The following is a 17345-nucleotide window of genomic DNA, read 5'->3' as shown; positions in this document are numbered from 1 at the left end:
ACACTGCTTGGAATATCACAAACATGGATCAAAATGTAAAAAAATTCCCAGAAAGCATTTAAACCCTTATTGTTTCTGATAGCCAACAACCCCCTCTACCCCCCCCCCCCCAGTTCCTCATCCTAATTTAATTATTTCACCCAGTACATTTTAATAATTATGAAATAATGCCCTTGGAGATACTTCGTACAGGTTTGAGGATCTGTGTCCATTCAGAATTTCTAACTGCATGATGACCCTGAATTCTAAATATTATTATGGAATATGCAGGGTTTTTTTCCCCGCTGAAGGAAATGATTCAAACATTTCATACAAGACGCATTCTAGTCACTTGGAATGTGTTGCTTACCGTATATCCTTTAGGCATTCACAGGTGCCCAATACTTCAGATGTCCTCATTTGCTGTTCTGTCTGGTTCTAGTGGTCTCCCACCTGGTTAGGTCCTTATTTAGCCTAGAAGTGGAACACTCTTCTTTACGTGATACTGGATGCAATCTGTACCTGCCTTTTTCTGAATGCAAATGCTTCTTGTATTAATAGTTACACCCAAAGGAACAAGAAAACATACGTTACTTATGTCACTGTGGTGTAATGTGTCTAACTTGGCATAGAATTCTTCTTCCAGTTTTAAGTTAATTTCTTCCCCAGAATCATGTATTTTTAACAGGTATTCTTTAATCCTTTCGAAATCTATTACGGTTTAATGCAGCTTTCTGATACCCGTTAAAATATTAAATTTTACAGAGTCACACAAATTACCAGGACCATTCAGTTAAATCAACCAAAACAGGAAAACACAATTTGCCTCTACTTCCAGCCCCAGGGTCTTGGAAAGATCCACTATTACAGATGCTAGAAATAAATATCACAAATGAATTGAAGAACAATGCATACAAAAGAAATGGAAGGCCCTTGTTTTGTTGTAAACTCATTTGGCATAACTATTGTAAAATAAATGTATTACCTAGTATTACAGCATTAATAGCTTATTTTAAATCCTAACAGTGCTAACTTCCATCTCTGTTTCAGACTCATCGCCCACAGCACTTTTTGCATTGGCCAGGACTTGACTACACAAACTATGAATTGCAGGTTGTCAGTTAATCAGAAAGTATGATATTAAGAAGCTGAAATTCTGATTTCCTAACTAACAAAATCTAGGCCTAAGAAAGTATTCCAAGGCAAGGTGGAAGTTGTACATAATTTTCAAAACGAGGAGATGGAATACAAGAGGGGGATAGCATAAAATATGTTTGGCTCCCACAGCTGCAACTTAACTTTATAAGTTAACACTAGCTCTTACGGATACCGGGAAATTTATAAGGGCAACGTTCTGTTTGATTCTTACATTTGTTAAAGAAATATTTTTTTTTTATTTGGGACTTCCTTCATAAACGCTGGTTTAGGGGTATCCAGCACTCGACAAATACAAATTTATACTTTTCACACACTATCAATACTGCTTTATTATCTGAAGACAAATTAAGCAACATTTTGTTACGCCGAAAGAACTGCCCTAATTTGCGTTTATGATACATCCTGAATTCCAAATTATCAGTATTACAAAGGACAGTACGTGATGAATAGTTTAAGATGCTATTTTGAAGTTCTTTAATTTACATGGTTATTACAATAGAGATAACTGCAACGATTTAAAAAAAAATGTTTTCCCTATGATGTATATTTGGGGGTTGTATTATGTAACAGGTAATTTCAAACAACTAGTAAACGTGACTTTATTAAGAATTTTGTGCCCATTTGCTGGTACTGTCTGTACGCCTTGCTGCCGTTCCCCTGCAAAACTGTGTAAAATGTTGCTGATGAACATTAAAAAATAGATTTTCAGAGTTTCTCATCTGTGTTTATTCACTGGTGTCAACGTGACCAGCCGATAGAGTATACCTCACTTAGACACATGTTGCCCGTCCCTTTAAGTAGGCTCAGATAAGAAAAATAATTGTTGTAAGACGAACTTAATGAAACAGAAGAGCATTGCTTATACAGTAACCAAGGTAACCCTATTATCTATTATCATTTTTTTCTAACCGCAGCTAAAGATATCCTTAAGCCTCTATCCTTTTATTACAGTGCAAACAGATTTCCGAATAACGTTATAATACTCTGCAAGATAAATACAGGATATTAAATCAACATCAATCAGTAGTCTGAAATCCATCTTAAACACATCATTAATATGTAGAAGTGTTGTCGGTAAAGGTCTAGTAGCATCTTGCCGAACAGAAAGAAAAGGAAGACACCTTGAACATGTGTAGAAAGTTGCTCAAGCTCTTCTTTAATTCCTGAATAAGAGTTCAGACTTGAATGATGCTGATGATTTGGTACAGTACATTATCAAGCGATGTAGCTGTACTTTTGTTTAAAATTAATCACACTTCTGCTCATTCAAAATGTACTGATAAAGCGAAGGGGCGTTCCAAGTAGTAGACCAAGTTTGGACTAAGTCACTGGCAACAAGATAATCTTGCTAAAAAAACAAACAAACAAAAAAAACTGCTGATGATTTCCCTGATTGCAGGCAGGGTCGTGCTCTGGGTGCATTTTGTGCACCACTTGCCTTGCACGATACTCCTGCTGTCTTGCACGCGCTGGAGATGTCAGCTCGAGATGCAGGGGTGTAGCCAGATTTCAGATGAAAGGCTTCGCTTTGAATGATAAGGATCCTGTGACGTCAAATGCTAGCCAAAGACTCCCGGTTCTGCATCAGCTCCACGGCTTGCCTGCTTTCATTCGCCTCCTGAAAGCAAGAAGCTAGCGAGGTGTTTATTTCAATTGAAATTGCTCTGCTTTCAACGAAAGGTAAGGATTTTTCATAATTGGCTTCCCGTTTTTTTTAGTTTGTTTGTTTAAAGTGACATAATAAAATATGTATGCTAAGTTTGATTAATTACAAATCAGGTTCACTACTTTGAATTTAGTTTTGTAGTTCAGTAAAAATAAATTCTTCAATAATATACAATGTTTGCGGAAGGAAACAACAAATATATTTTTTCCAAAACACTGCATGCTTTTTTAACCAGAAACATTCTTAATAACTTAAAATAACTGTTTTGCCTTCAGACAGCTGTGGTCACAAGTGAAACTGCTTTAGTAAATCACCATAATATGATATTCCCCAAGTAAATTACGTGCGCGTATTGGTAACCTATATACATATACCGTTAACCATAACACATACAAAATGCACCGTGCATGGCTTGTTGCCTAATGCTTGGCTAAAGTAAAAACCCCACTTTTTTCTGGTTGTGCTCCCTTGGCATTGTATATCTCAACCTCTACAGTACCAGTTGAGACGCACCTAGCTCCACCTGTAGATGAAGGAGAGTTCGAAACTAAAGTTAGTAGTTCACTGTCCCTTATATAGAGATAAAAGAAAACTGTGCCATCACTAATAAGGATAGTCAGCCCTACCGCCCAGCATGTTACAGAAAAGAAATACAATACCCCCCCCCCCCCCCTTCATCGCTTTATTATTTTATTTAAGCGCTGAACCAGGAGGGCTGCGGTTCCTTTCCCGCTGCAAAGATTTCAAACTGCAGTTTGCTGAATTTTTAACTAAGCTTTTGCATAAGCCAGACGGTAAATAACAAACTAACTCTATTTATCTTATTTATTTGCTTATTTATTTATTTATGTATTTTTTGTCTTGTTTTGTTTCCCATTAAGTGAAAAAAGAAGAAGTGTTAACTAGGAGAGGAGGATAACCCAGAAATGGAGACTTCGTGGAGGGATTTCAACATTCTGAGGTGGCTACGGGAGGGTCGTCAGTCCCGAAGACTCATTCTGCTTATTGTGTTCATTGCTTTGCTCCTGGACAACATGCTTCTCACTGTGGTTGGTGAGTAGTGAGAATTTGTCATCATAGCACAGTCTGAGTTAAACTGTTCTCCGCCTTAAACGCACAGGCCTGTTATTAATGCCAAGCTGCAAACATGTGCTCCTAATCTCTAGTCCATGGCTGTTTAGATGCCACCTGTAATGTATTCCACGGTGTCAAACCTTCATGTTTGGTTAATTTCTGCGATATTCTCACCCAAGGGTGCTCTTTAAGAGTTATTCAGGCAGGGGTAGCACTAAATCAGAAATGACCTGGGCTGAGAATTCATGGTGAAGATTAAACTTGTAAATCTCAGGGGCTTTCAATGAAATTAAATATACTGCAAAAATGGTTGAATGAGCAAAACCCTGTTGGCTGCATGTGGAACCCATTCACTGTGATGTTTTGAGGCCATTAAAGCCACTAGATTAAACCTTTTAATATGATAAGGTCTAAAGCTTCTACTGTTGTTTAACCACTTCTTTACTTATAAAGGACACCTGGCTAAAAGGAGTCAAGTGAGTTAGAACAGCCCCAAGAAATAGCATTTTTTTTTCAATCAGCAAAGATGCTAATTGTGTAAACAGGTTAACTGATTGCGCAAAATTGTTAATTTATAGTACAATTCACCCTTGTCCTTGTGGTCTGTGTCATGTCTGAAAAGAATCTGAAAAGGAGCAGTTTCCTTACATAATGCAGCATCTAATAGGGAGTTTAGGGAAAAAAAAATAAGACTGGAAATTCACTGCAGAAGACGGTTGTTAGAATGTAGTGAAATAATTGTGTTGGCATCTACAAGTTTGAACCACATATGGCCGAGACCATATGTTCGAAGTTGTACAAGTTTGAACACCAAAGTAAAAACAAATAAAACACAAAACTAAACATCTATAGCAGGAGGGCTACACCCCCCTTACTTAAATATACCAACTCCGAAATCGCACTACATTGTGGAAATGGGAAATCTTCCCTTTCCACACTGTACGGACATATGGTCTTGGCCATATGTGGTTCGAACTTGTAAACGTTTGATCTACTGAATGGGACCTATATATATATATATATATATATATATATATATATATATATATATATGGAATCCATACAGATCCCCGACAGCACTTTCTGCCGAAGCAGAAATCACCGAAAATACATAACTGAAAGTGCTGTTCACCAAAGCAGCACTTCCGGTTATGTATGCTGGTTGTGCTGGTCGCACTATGGTGCAGTTAAGAGAGAATTCCCTTTTCCCCACTGTAGTGTGACCTCGGAGTGTGAATATAAAAGTAGGGGGATGTGGGAGGATGTATGGGGGTGCAGGGGTGCTTGCCGCCCTGCATAAAAGAAGATTTATTGGGTTTTTTTTTTTTTTTTTTGAACAGACTTTAACAAAAGCACTTTTTCGGTGAAAGTGCTTTCATTAAAGTGCGTTTGGGTATTGTGGATTTGGACTATTGAACTTACGTTCAATAGTTATATATATATATATATATATATATATATATATATATATATATATATATATATATATTTTTTTTTTTTTTTTTTGCAAAAGCCCAGTCATTATGACCAGGAAAGCATTCAACAATTTTTCATGTTTTGACATCTAGTGGCATCCTTACATGTGAGGGGATGCTTCAGAGATGGTAAAGTAAGTTTTATTCAGATCAATATATACAGTAAAACATTGCACATTTAGAAATATCTCCAGAAATGTGTCCGCCACCAGCTTGTTTCTTTTTGACATGTCCTTCTGCGGTTAGTAGCTGTGTTTAAGTTGTTATTAAAGTAGATCCTCCAACATTTTTCTGGTAATAACAGGAAGCCTGATATAAATCTTTGCTGTGTTTATGCAAGCATGGATTCTGCTTGAGTATGACTGTCAAGTGATGCAGAAAATGATTGTTAAAAGACTAAGAAATATGAGAGTCCTATTTGACGTGATGTGTCCTCCAATCCCCCTTTTCCTGCAGCTACAATAAGTTCAGTAGATTCTGTCTGGCACTAAGGTAGCCCATATACTTCTACTGCAACTTACTCAAAGTAAAAAGGGGTAGGGGATATTTAGGTGGTTTTCTGGACCACTAGTAGGTTAAAAAACATTAACACCATTGCTCAATGATAGTGTGCAATTTTCAGGATGTATTCAGTGCACAAACATGCATTATTTTTAAGGAATGTATCAGTGTTAATTCCCTGTTCAAAGTAATGGAGGAGGAATACAGTGCTGAAAGTTTTACAAGTAGTAATCTCTGATGTGTCTTAAGCACTTTATGCCAACATTGTACTTGTCCTTAACAGGATATCTGCTTTCTGTAAGCATGCAGTTGAGCTGCTGTTCAGTAATTTTTGGTACCGTTTTGTTCTTGACAGGTCTTTGCAGCAGTCAGTACACAGATAGGTTTTTAAGGCAATATAATAGTGTCTTTTTCCAAGAATCCAAAAGCTGAATTGCTTTCCCTTATTTCAAATATAAATTAAAATATACTATCTTAATGGAATATATGGTTTCACATATTTTAGGTATGACTTACAGTGTCTCTAGCCGTGACATACTTAGGAGTCACTGGGAGAACTGTCTTTCAGTTTTTAAAGTTTGCTAGGAAAATTGTACTCCTTGAGTGCTGTGATTTTTTTTTTTGACCAACAGAAAATTGCCCTTTTCAGGAAGCTCTATTTTAGAAGCTAAGTGCTTGTAATTACTATGGGCATGTATGCTTGTTTAAACCACTTGTATTTATACACACACACACACACACACACACACACACACACACACACACACACACACAAACACACACACACACACGCACAAAAAAAAAAGCACATATATTGTACATACGTGTGTGTGTGCACAGATATATAGATAGATATTTATTTTATTTTATTTACATTTGTTGACCGTGAGTGTCCGACTGGACATAGGTCCATTTTCAGCAGAGGCCTGGGGAGAAAAGCTCCACAGTTAAAATAAACAGACAGTAGTTACATTGGATTACATAGCGATTAACAATATAACATAGCAATTACTTACAACATATTTACAGATGAAGAACATAGTACATCAGTAGACAACTAGAATCTTTATCTGCGAAGTACATAACAGACATTAACAAATGTTACAAGAAGAAGTTCCTGCTGTATAATCAGTACTAGGCTTATGAGCATCTGAGCTTGCTATAATCAAGGTAGTTAGTGGAATGGAAAGAAAGGTAGTGGTTGGATGGGGTGGGTGATATTAGAGTGGGAGTTGCAAGGGCATAGCCAGCATGTTTTTAGGTGCGCTTTTAGTAAAGTTTAAAATGTACTATCTTAATGGAATATATGGTTTCACATATTTTAGGTATGACTTACAGTGTCTCTAGCCGTGACATACATAGGAGTCACTGGGAGAACGGTCTTTCAGTTTTTAAAGTTTTCTTATGCATTTACAGTTTATTCATTTGGTTAATCATCAAAAGGATTAATTATTGAACAGCACATTAGCGAATGCAAACCATCAACGCTCCATCAATCAAAAGTGTCTATCATTGAATTATGAGATGGGGAAAGTTACTACTTGGCCAACATTTCCCTGCCTCACAAATGGCAGTATTTTAAACCCACCCATGTAGGGCACACCGACTAACTATAAATACTAACTTCAAGATCACACTACAGTGGCAAAAAATGAGATGTAGAAGTGTTGGCCAACTATTTACATTCCCCGTCTCACAGGTTCGATGAAGTGCACTTTTGATGGATGTAGTTTCGATGCTTTGCATTCAGTGATATGCTGTTCGATAGCTATTCCTTTCGACGATTAACCATAGACCCATATTTACATATGCTGTGTTTTGCTTTTGTCTATACATGTATGTATCATATAGATAGTTGGATAAACAGGTAAGGCATAGAGGGCACAGTTTACAGATTCATTGAAAGTTGTTTATTACAGACAGGTGATTCTGTAAATATGGTCTCAAATGGTAAATTGTTGCTATGAAATGTCTAAGCAAATATTTTTATACAGGGAAGAGGCAATTATTTTTCAAGAGCTCTGACCATGTCATTTTAAGAGTAGGCATAATTTTTTAATTTTATCTGATGTGAAGTGTATACCACATGCTTTAGTCCCCCCTCCCCCCAAAAAAGGAAAAATATGTTTTAAATGTTAATAAGGCACAAAAGTTTTATGAGATGGTAACCATTCTGAAACTCCTTCACAGACTAGACAGTTCTAATAAAACATGTGTTTTTATTAGGCTTGTTGGTCTGTCATCAGACTCAAAGATAAAATATTTGTTTTTTGTTTTTTATAGGATAGCAGTGCTATAGTTGTGTCAGACTGCTTCTTGCTGTCAAAAGGTATCACTTGCCTTAAAAAAATTTACTTGGCCACTGTTGTACTGTGACAGGGTCACTTCTTGTTATTTTATCTTAGCCATAAATGCTAATTCCCTTAAGGATTCAGATCTGATGGCCTCAGCAGTCTTCATGATCTGTGGTTCCACTCTTCTAACACATAGAAGAGGATGAGTTTTCAATCTGGCAGTTAGTACAGATGCTTGAGGTTATGAGCTTTTAATGAGCTGCTTCATATGTTCCAGGGTTTGATTCCTTTGACCTCTGTGTGCCTGCTGTGTGGCTATGGATAGATATCGTAATCAGACAATGCTGCGGGGAAATAGGGAGACTGGGCTAGGTTCAGCATTGATCTTCTAGGTTTTATGCCTAGTAACAACCTATGAATTGGCTTACACCTCTACATCAGTAGTGCTGTACTTCCCAAGGTCCCCCTTTTCTGCACCTTTAGACAGTGTGGACAGTTCTCCTTTCTGAAGTAGCAGAGTGCTTGCAGTAGCATGATGGGTGAACCCACCATGACAATTCAATGAGTTGCTGTTGCTGCTCCTCCATCCCTTACTGGGCTGGCATTAATGAAACAAGGGCCATTGTTTGAAGTATTGTCTGAAGTATTGTTATCAGTAACCCATGCAGACAATTTATACCTGTGCCAGTAACTTGTCTGCTTCATGACCAATCTTCTTGGTTTTGTTGCAGAGTGAAAAAAGAGACTAAACGTTTTCTAAGGCTGTTAGATACAAGCACCGCATTTCAGCAGTGACCTACAAGCAGTGTTGGATGCAATATGATAACTCATTCTTTCTTAATTCTCTGAGCTAATATTCAAGCTAATAAAGGACAGCATTTTAAAGGAGATATAAAATGCTTCAAATCAGAGCAGCTAGTCAAACATATATGTAGTCATACACTATAAAGGTAAACGTTATGAATATAATACAAAAATTTAATTTTCCCCAGAACATAACTAGAATATAGACTTTAGATTACAAAGATTACACAAGAAAGACAAACATTGCCTAGATCAAGTGGTTCTGCTTCATGGTATTGGGAAGATAAGGCTATGAAATGAACATCAGGAAATACAGTGCAGATGAAGGAGGAAGTAGCTGTTCCCTTTGTAGGGATTTAGAAACAAATAATGAAGCTAGAGAGGGAAAGGCCCTTTGGGCAGCAGTGGGAACAATGGCTTGCTGCTTCCTAGACATATTGTGGTTAGAATTCCCTGATAATGTATACAGGAAAAGCCAGTCTGGTGTAGAAATTGCAGTTAACACTTAACAGAGTGGTTTCTTATGGTTAGTTGCCTTATTATTTAACATATTTATTATGTTGCACAAATTCACAGTAAGAAAGTAATTCTGGTAGATAACCAATGGCCTTCTTTTTATCCTGTATGTTGTGTATTCCTTGTTTATTTCCAGCAAATATAACACAACACAGTAGTCTGCAGTTATACCAGGCAATTTACCAATATAACAACTGAAGTCAGCATTAACAGTGGTTTAATTCTAAATCTTCCTCAGCACTTCTGAAAGTGGGCTGCACACACACACACACACACACACACACACACACACACACACACACACACACACACACACACACACACATATGCCAACCATCACCATCCCTCCAGGTATACACAAACACATGCACCCCACAGGTATGAAAAAACAGCTAAATACAAGATGTTCAGGTTTTGTAAATTATGCCATATGTTTGATAAATATGTTGTAAAAGAAATATTGATCAATGAATGTTGTTGTAAGAAAATTCACCTTTACCAATAAAGGAAGACAGTATAAGATGTCCAGATTCCCCAGAGGTAGAATGCAATTTTTAAAATAAGTTGAACTGCAAAGAGAGCAACTGCATCTGACACTAAATAGTCACATACTGGCAAGCTGACCTGAAAGGTAGTGACATCATAAACTAGTTACACCTTGTAACATTTCACACAATGTTTAGAGCAATACTTGCTAACATTTATTTGCGCAGTATTTGTTGGAGGAAAAAAATAAACATATTATTTGGGCATAACACTAATATACAAAAAAGATGGGATTTTATCCAAAGAAAATATTTTTGTAAATTATTAGCAGTATGGAAGTATTATCAAAATGCAAATTGATGACAAAGTCACAAAACTATTTTGTTTTGACAAACTGATCTCAGAAAAAAAAACAGCAGTATAAATTATCATGTCAGTACAGAAACTCAGCTATTGTAAGTTAAAAAGCAATGGGCTAAAAGAACCTCTGAACTGCATCAGTCCTAAAAGGCTATTTATTAAAATGGACTGTTCAGAATGTTTTCTATATGAGTAGTCATTCACTTGCATAACGTTTACATAATAATGTAAAATTTTCAAATGTAGTAACAAAAAGTCAGTAGTGTAAAACTTTATGTATTGTCTCAATGTGGTAAAATAAAATCAAGTTTCAAATAAAAGGGATGTACTCCAATGCTACATTGTATAGTTATTGCCACCTTAAAAAATCTTAATGATATTTTCAATGGCAGTATCTGCCAAAGGAACACTCTATCAGATGTGTGCCATTCTCAGAGGGATCTTTTTTTTTTTGTTAAAAGCACTGTTTTTGATTGATAATATGTAGGATCACAGCTAGAATAACTTTCTTAACCATTAGATCATACATCTTGAGGTGTGTACAAATATATGCCTTCCTTGCATTCTTTGTTGTATGTAGAATTTATTGTTTTACATGCTGTTAATCTGGATAAAAATCAAAGCAGATTTTTTTATCTTAAGCTGTTTCTTTTTGGTTTTTAATTATTCATTAAAAGTAGTTTAGTTTACAGATTTTTTTCATAGTTTGAGCTAAAGGTGCATATCGATTATTATCATTTTCTACTGGCTACTTCTTTGTACACTGATCTGACACATGCTTATTTAGGTCATGGTGTTGATATACTGTCTTCTGCATGTAAGGAAAGGAACACAGCATGATTTGAATCATCCAAGAAAGTTTGAGAAAGAACAGCAATGTTTTAATTTACTGATTTTCCCATAAGAACGGCCAGTTATACATTATGTAGTCATACATTATGCATTTATACATCCACACAACTAATCATAAGTTCGTCAAAAATTGCATTACTTTTGTATAAATTCAAGAGCAGCAAAAGTAACTACAAATATGTTCCTGTTGCCATTAAATAAAGTTTAATATTTATAACATTATGGTTACATGACAAGTGTCTTGCCTTTTTGGGTGCAGTGCTAGCCACACTCTGGGAACATGCAGACATAAATGAATCTCCCACTAAATACAGTAATAACAAGAAATCTGAACATAAAATAAGAGTTTGTGGATGCACTGAATATTTACAACAAAACTGCAATCATATGCAAGGACCAAAAGTGCTGATAATTCTGTATATTTTCAAAGACACAAACTTCAGAGCAAGAGTTCATATGATGACCAAACATACACACAATACTGTAACAGCAAATGCTAAATTAAATAAAGCTTCTAGCACACTTAAACCACCAACCAAATTTAATGTAGAAGTGCATGCATACAACCATTTTCATTTGTGAAGTTTGAAAATTTAGTTTCTAACCTTACTTTGATCATTGATCATAAAATAAAAAAGAGGGGATTTCAGAAGAGTTGTACAGAGAAGTCTTTGTTTCTCACAAGAATTCTGATAAAAAGGGATTAAATGCCACCTACAAAGGGGTATCACCAGACTGAAGGTATCTGTCAACCCATACTGAAGGTCCATAACAAATTTCCTTATGATATAAACAAAATGTCTTGCAACTTTAACAATCTCCTCTGTACCTTAAAAATCTTGTAGTATTTCATGGAAATATTAGTGAATTTGAAAATAAGGAAATACATATGAGATGAAAATCGAGATTTCCTTTATCCTACTACCTCTTAATCAAGAAAATTAAGAAGTATCCTAGCTGACAGGTTCAGCGCAAACTACTCTCCCCCCTCCCCACCAAAAGGGAAAATATCTATCCCAGCAGAGTGCTGCCCCCCTGACATCTCAGATGCTCAGGTAAGAGCCGCCCTCTCCAAAGCAAAAAACACAGCATGAATGGGACCAGACGGTGTCCCGGGCTGCGTCCTACATGAACTCCAAGAAGAGCTAAACCCAAACATAAAACTACTGTTCAATCTCAGCCTTACTACAGGATATGTACCCAAAGAGTGGCGTACAGCAACAGTGGTCCCTCTCCACAAAGGTGGTGCCTCAACGGATCCTGGAAACTATCGCCCCATAAGCCTGACTAGCTTGGTCTGCAAAGCTATGGAAAGGATCATCATGAACCTCATAAATAAAGATATTGGGGACCTAAGGACACTGGATCCTACCCAGTTCGGCTTTGTTAAGGGCATGCCTCTTAAACCTGGTCGATTTCTTTGAAACAGTCACCAAGGCCATTGACGAGGGGAAGGTGGTCCACACAGCCTACCTGGACCTCGCAAAAGCCTTCGATACAATACCCCACTCAGGCATTATAGATAAGCTCACCAGCTTAAATATAAACCCGTATGTCACTAGATGGGTTGCAAACTGGCTCAAGGACAGAACCCACATGGTTAGAATTGCTGGAGCCATGTCAGACTCCAAATCAGTTATAAGTGGCATCCCACAAGGCTCTGTCCTGGGACCTCTCTTGTTCGGTATATATTTCTCGGAGGTACAGGCCAACAAGGAAGTACTGTGGCTGACCAAGTTCACAGATGACTGCAAACTGGGCACCATAATCGACTCTCCAGCCAACACAAGCATCCTCCAAAAGGGCCTCATAGAAACAGACAACTGGTGCCAGAGCCATGGCCTCAAGCTAAACGCCAAAAAGTGTATAGTCATCCCCTTTGGCAAAAACAAAGTGCCCACAAATTACAACATAGGTGGTAATCCATTAAGTACAGAAGAAGTAATTAGGGACCTGGGGACCCAAGTTGATAGCAATCTCTCATTTGACAACCACGTGGCCAAAGTGGTTAGAAAAACATTTTATATAGCCCACCTAATCATGACGGCATTCACATCTAGATCAGGGGAGGTCATCGTGCCTCTTTACTCATCCCTCATCAGGCCCATAATTGAGTACAATGCCCCTTTTGGGATGTACCTTACCAGACACCTGCAGCAACTGGAAAGACCCCAAAAGTACCTCACCAAGAGGATCAAATGGCTCATACAGATGCCATATGCTGCCCGGTTAAAGAAGCTCCAGCTCTACTCAGTGGCATACCGCCTGCTCAGAGGCGATCTGTGCCTGCCGTATAAAGCCATGTCCAACCCGGAATTAATGGACATGCTGCACCTCAGAAAATCCAAATCCCATCAAGCTACGCGCTCGAGAGACTTGAACCTCAGCACTGAAATAAATAGGACATGCTGGAGGGACAGATTCATAACCTAGAGGCTCCCTTCACTCTGGAATAAAATCCCAGTCCAGGTTAGGCAGAGTCCCTCACTGACTCTCTTCAAGAGGAATCTTGATGAGTGGATGGGAGATCGTAGGTTTACCCCGGGTATCACTTCTGTGTCACTGTTAGACAGAGGCACAGTATACTAACCTCAAAAAAGGGCATAGCAAAATTAATTTAAAATGGGTGGCGAAAGCCAAACACACTCTGGCTAGGCTTATAAATGCCCTAGGGTAGATAGCCTAGTATGAACCTATGAACCTATGAACCTATGAACCTAAGAGTTTTCCTTGTGCACAAAAGGACAGTTTTACAGTGCTGGATAAAACAGATCCATTAAACCTGTTTGTCATTTAGGCACTGCACTTGAAAAATAACACATTGGATTTTCATGAATTTAAAGATGAAAATGTTGTGCATGCCTAAGAACTTCTATAAGTGTTAAAAGACCAGAGAATGTTCATGCAATAATTTATTCTTTCATTTAGGTTTTTGTTATTCCACTGTAGCTACAAGAAGCTGTTTGTCATCCAGGAAATTTTGATGATTATTGGACGTTTTGAACATATTGTTCTGAGAGAACATCCAGACTGATAGAATGAAAACCACTTTTAAGTCTGAGTTTAATTAACTCTGTTAACTGTGAGGCATGCACAATGTTTCTTAACACGAAGATTATTACTGTGAGCGTGTCTGTGGGATTAATATTCTATAGCAATAGCTTATGCATACCACAGTCATTGGTCAGTAGTCTTAAGTTTTTTTTTTTTTTCCATGCTGGTTTCTGGAATACCTCCACTTTAAGTATAAATTGTATCTGGTAAACATACGTAAATGCCCCTATCCAAGTCCTTGCTGATGTTAAATTAGTCCTTTCATCAGGAACATGATGTTATGCCAGAAGCAGATGATTGTGAGATCAGGAACTACAAATCAACAAAGGTAGCAAACATACTTTGAACCTGTTGTTTTTTCATGTCTAAGTTGGGAAGAATTAAATAAATAAATATATGAATAAAAATGTATTTTATTCAGAAGGCAATGCTATATATAACTACACCTTTGCAGTAGCCAAATACCAAGTTACAAGCATGCTGTAAAGTAAAATAAATAAGAATTAAATATAAGAAAAAGTGTAGTTATAAGGATTTTATCCCCATTGCAGATATCCTACACTGTAGCTTCAGATGGTGTCCTACATTAAGGCGTGCGTAAATCAGAATTCATACACAAATTTCACTGATTAATTTTTCTACTTGTGAGGTTTTTAGTTTACTGTAGCTATTTTATATATTTCATGGAAACAGGGACTCATTTTACCAGAACTTGTAATATGTAGTCAATTGGGGGCTATTAGGAAGCCATTTAAGGAAGCAAAACATGAAAAAAATCATTATTTAAACAAGGTATTTAGGTAAATGTATATTTCACATGCTATGGAACTGTTGATTGGGAGGAGTACTAGACTACAGGGAGTTATTCATTACCATGGGAAGCACACACTGCAAGAGAAGGGAGGTACACTGTAGACAATGATGTACTGCAGGAGAAAAAACATACAGGTACTACGAGTATTTGTCAAATAATTATTTTGCAATGGAAGGCAGTGCAATGGCTTTATCAGTAAAAGCCACTATAATCAAACAAGAGGTGTTGCACTTTTTTCACTGTTGTGTAACCAAGGTGTCGGCATATATAAGTGCTAAGGGGGTTACCCCATTATGGAGGGGTGCAGGGGTCTTATCCCCCAGCAGAAAAGGACTGAAAATAAGTTAACTGAAAGTGGTTTCCAGTAATTTATGTTTATGCATTTGTCCTTTGAAGAATAATCCTTTACCAGTTAATCATGAATCTGACACTCAGAACATATACTGTAGCACTTCATGGGATGGGAGTTTTAAAAATAATGTGATGCTCTCTGGGCAGACTATGACTGGCTTCACCTGGTTTAGTTTTGCAACACTGCATATGGATGTGTCATCATAACAGGGCTTTGTTTTACTCACATGCATCACAACTGATTTCATCCTGATCAGAAATCAGTGGATCATCAACTGCCTTGTGAAAAGGGAAAAAAATATGCATTTCAACAATGTACTGTTGTATTACTGTTGTAAATTTCCCTTAATGCATCCAATTTGTTGAATATTTTTCTGGAGTACAACCATCTATTCATTCCTAACCACTTGTTCCCCATTTTTCCACATGGGGTCAAGATGTCACTGCGTATTTATTTACATTTTGTTATTGATGTTCATCTAAATATTGAGAGCATCAGTGTTGTTCTACACACTCTTTCATGATGGACAGATTCCTAAGTGCCAGGCTCACAATGTGTTTTCCAATATCATGGCTTGTTAGCCCAGTTAGAAGTGTGACATCAGAAGAGTAGCATGAATATATATTTAAAATACAGCTTGTATGATATGTTTTCAGTGAGGACTTTGAGACGTGAAGTAGGTAGGAGATAAAGCACTAAAAGTGAAAAACAGGGCCAGATTCACTAACACCTACACTAAGTGTACACAATATGTATTCAAGAATATCCCTACCACATTTCTTTCTGCTTTCTAGTCACTCAGAAAGATTACACTCTGTACATTTAGTCTACACTTTGTGGTAACCTTTAGGAATCCTCCTCAATATTTAAGGCTACAATAAAATCAGTAGAAAAACTAAAATTAGGAGAAGAAGGTGTGAGTTATGTTTGTGTTAACTGTTCACTCAGAACAATGTACACTTAGTGTAGGTGTTAATGAATCCCAGGACATATCTATAAACTGCCTACCCTACATAATTCATTCAGGTCACAGCTGTTGTGGAAAATTGTATCCAAAACACCAAAATACATCCTTACAATTCTTAGGGCTCGGTCATGGTACAGGTAGAACTGGTCTTTTCAACAACTATTATTATTTTTAATTATTTTAAGCTTGAACACCCAGCAATTATGCCCCTTAGTATTGTGCTGTTCCATTATAAGGATCCTACAAGCATCACTGGTGACATGTCTGATGTCAGTAATGGAGCATCTTTTGTGTGGGCAATGTTGAAATTCGATATTCACCCAACGAGACCTACAGCAGTGTTGTGTGTAGTACTTTGGATGGAATGGTTCCAGCTTGTGTACATCCTAGGTCTACTTGGTGCAATATTGATGTCGGTAATGGAGCAGCTTCTGTGAGAAGACAGTGTCAAAGTTCCATGTCCACATACTGTGGCCTATGTGGGTAGTGCTTTAGATGGAATTGTTCCAACCTGTGTACATCCTAGCTCTACTTTCAGCCATGAGCCATTGTTCAACCACGTAATGTCCAGACTTGGACAGTGTGCCATTGTTGAAGGGCAGGCCTACTGAAGCACAAGTCTGGTTTGCATGCTCACTGTTCAGCACACCAGATATCAGTTTTATGTAAGAAAACACATTATTTGTCTACTGAGCTTTCTACTGCATTAAATCTTCCAGTCATGCCATACTGATTTAGGGGCAGACTATGCAGCTCAATCTGTCTTATGACCATAGAGCCTTTTTCTCCACTGAATGGGTTGCTTGCTTTTAGAAGGTAGGTTTTAGAAGATCAGACTTTCATTTTTCTATAGTACAGCCATGGTAAATGTCAGCTGTCCAGTTTTCGACCTCCTGATTTTTGTGGGGTCAAATGTAGCTATATTGATTACAATAAAGTCATGAATGTGGTTTCATCTTTATGTTCTACATTATACATGTTGGATCTTGAGCC

The 17345-nt window shown here is 37.3% G+C and overlaps 1 protein-coding gene across 1 annotated transcript in view; it reads left to right on the top strand.

Annotated features, from left to right (window-relative positions):
- Positions 1-2312: 2312 nt before the first annotated feature.
- SLC18A2 (solute carrier family 18 member A2) overlaps positions 2313-17345 on the top strand; it is a gene marked incomplete in the record, with an annotated part of 947305 nt that continues 932272 nt past the window's right edge. Inside the window, 2 exon segments of the mRNA XM_044055965.1 lie at positions 2313-2817; positions 3685-3856. Of these exon segments, the coding sequence (XP_043911900.1) occupies positions 3730-3856 (127 nt within the window).

The sequence above is a fragment of the Protopterus annectens genome, chromosome 14.part0, assembly GCF_019279795.1.
Source record: "Protopterus annectens isolate FY-2018-M chromosome 14.part0, PAN1.0, whole genome shotgun sequence".
NCBI lineage: Eukaryota > Metazoa > Chordata > Ceratodontiformes > Protopteridae > Protopterus > Protopterus annectens.
The sequence above is the reverse complement of the archived record's forward strand: the minus strand, read 5'-3'. Positions and strand labels throughout refer to the sequence as shown.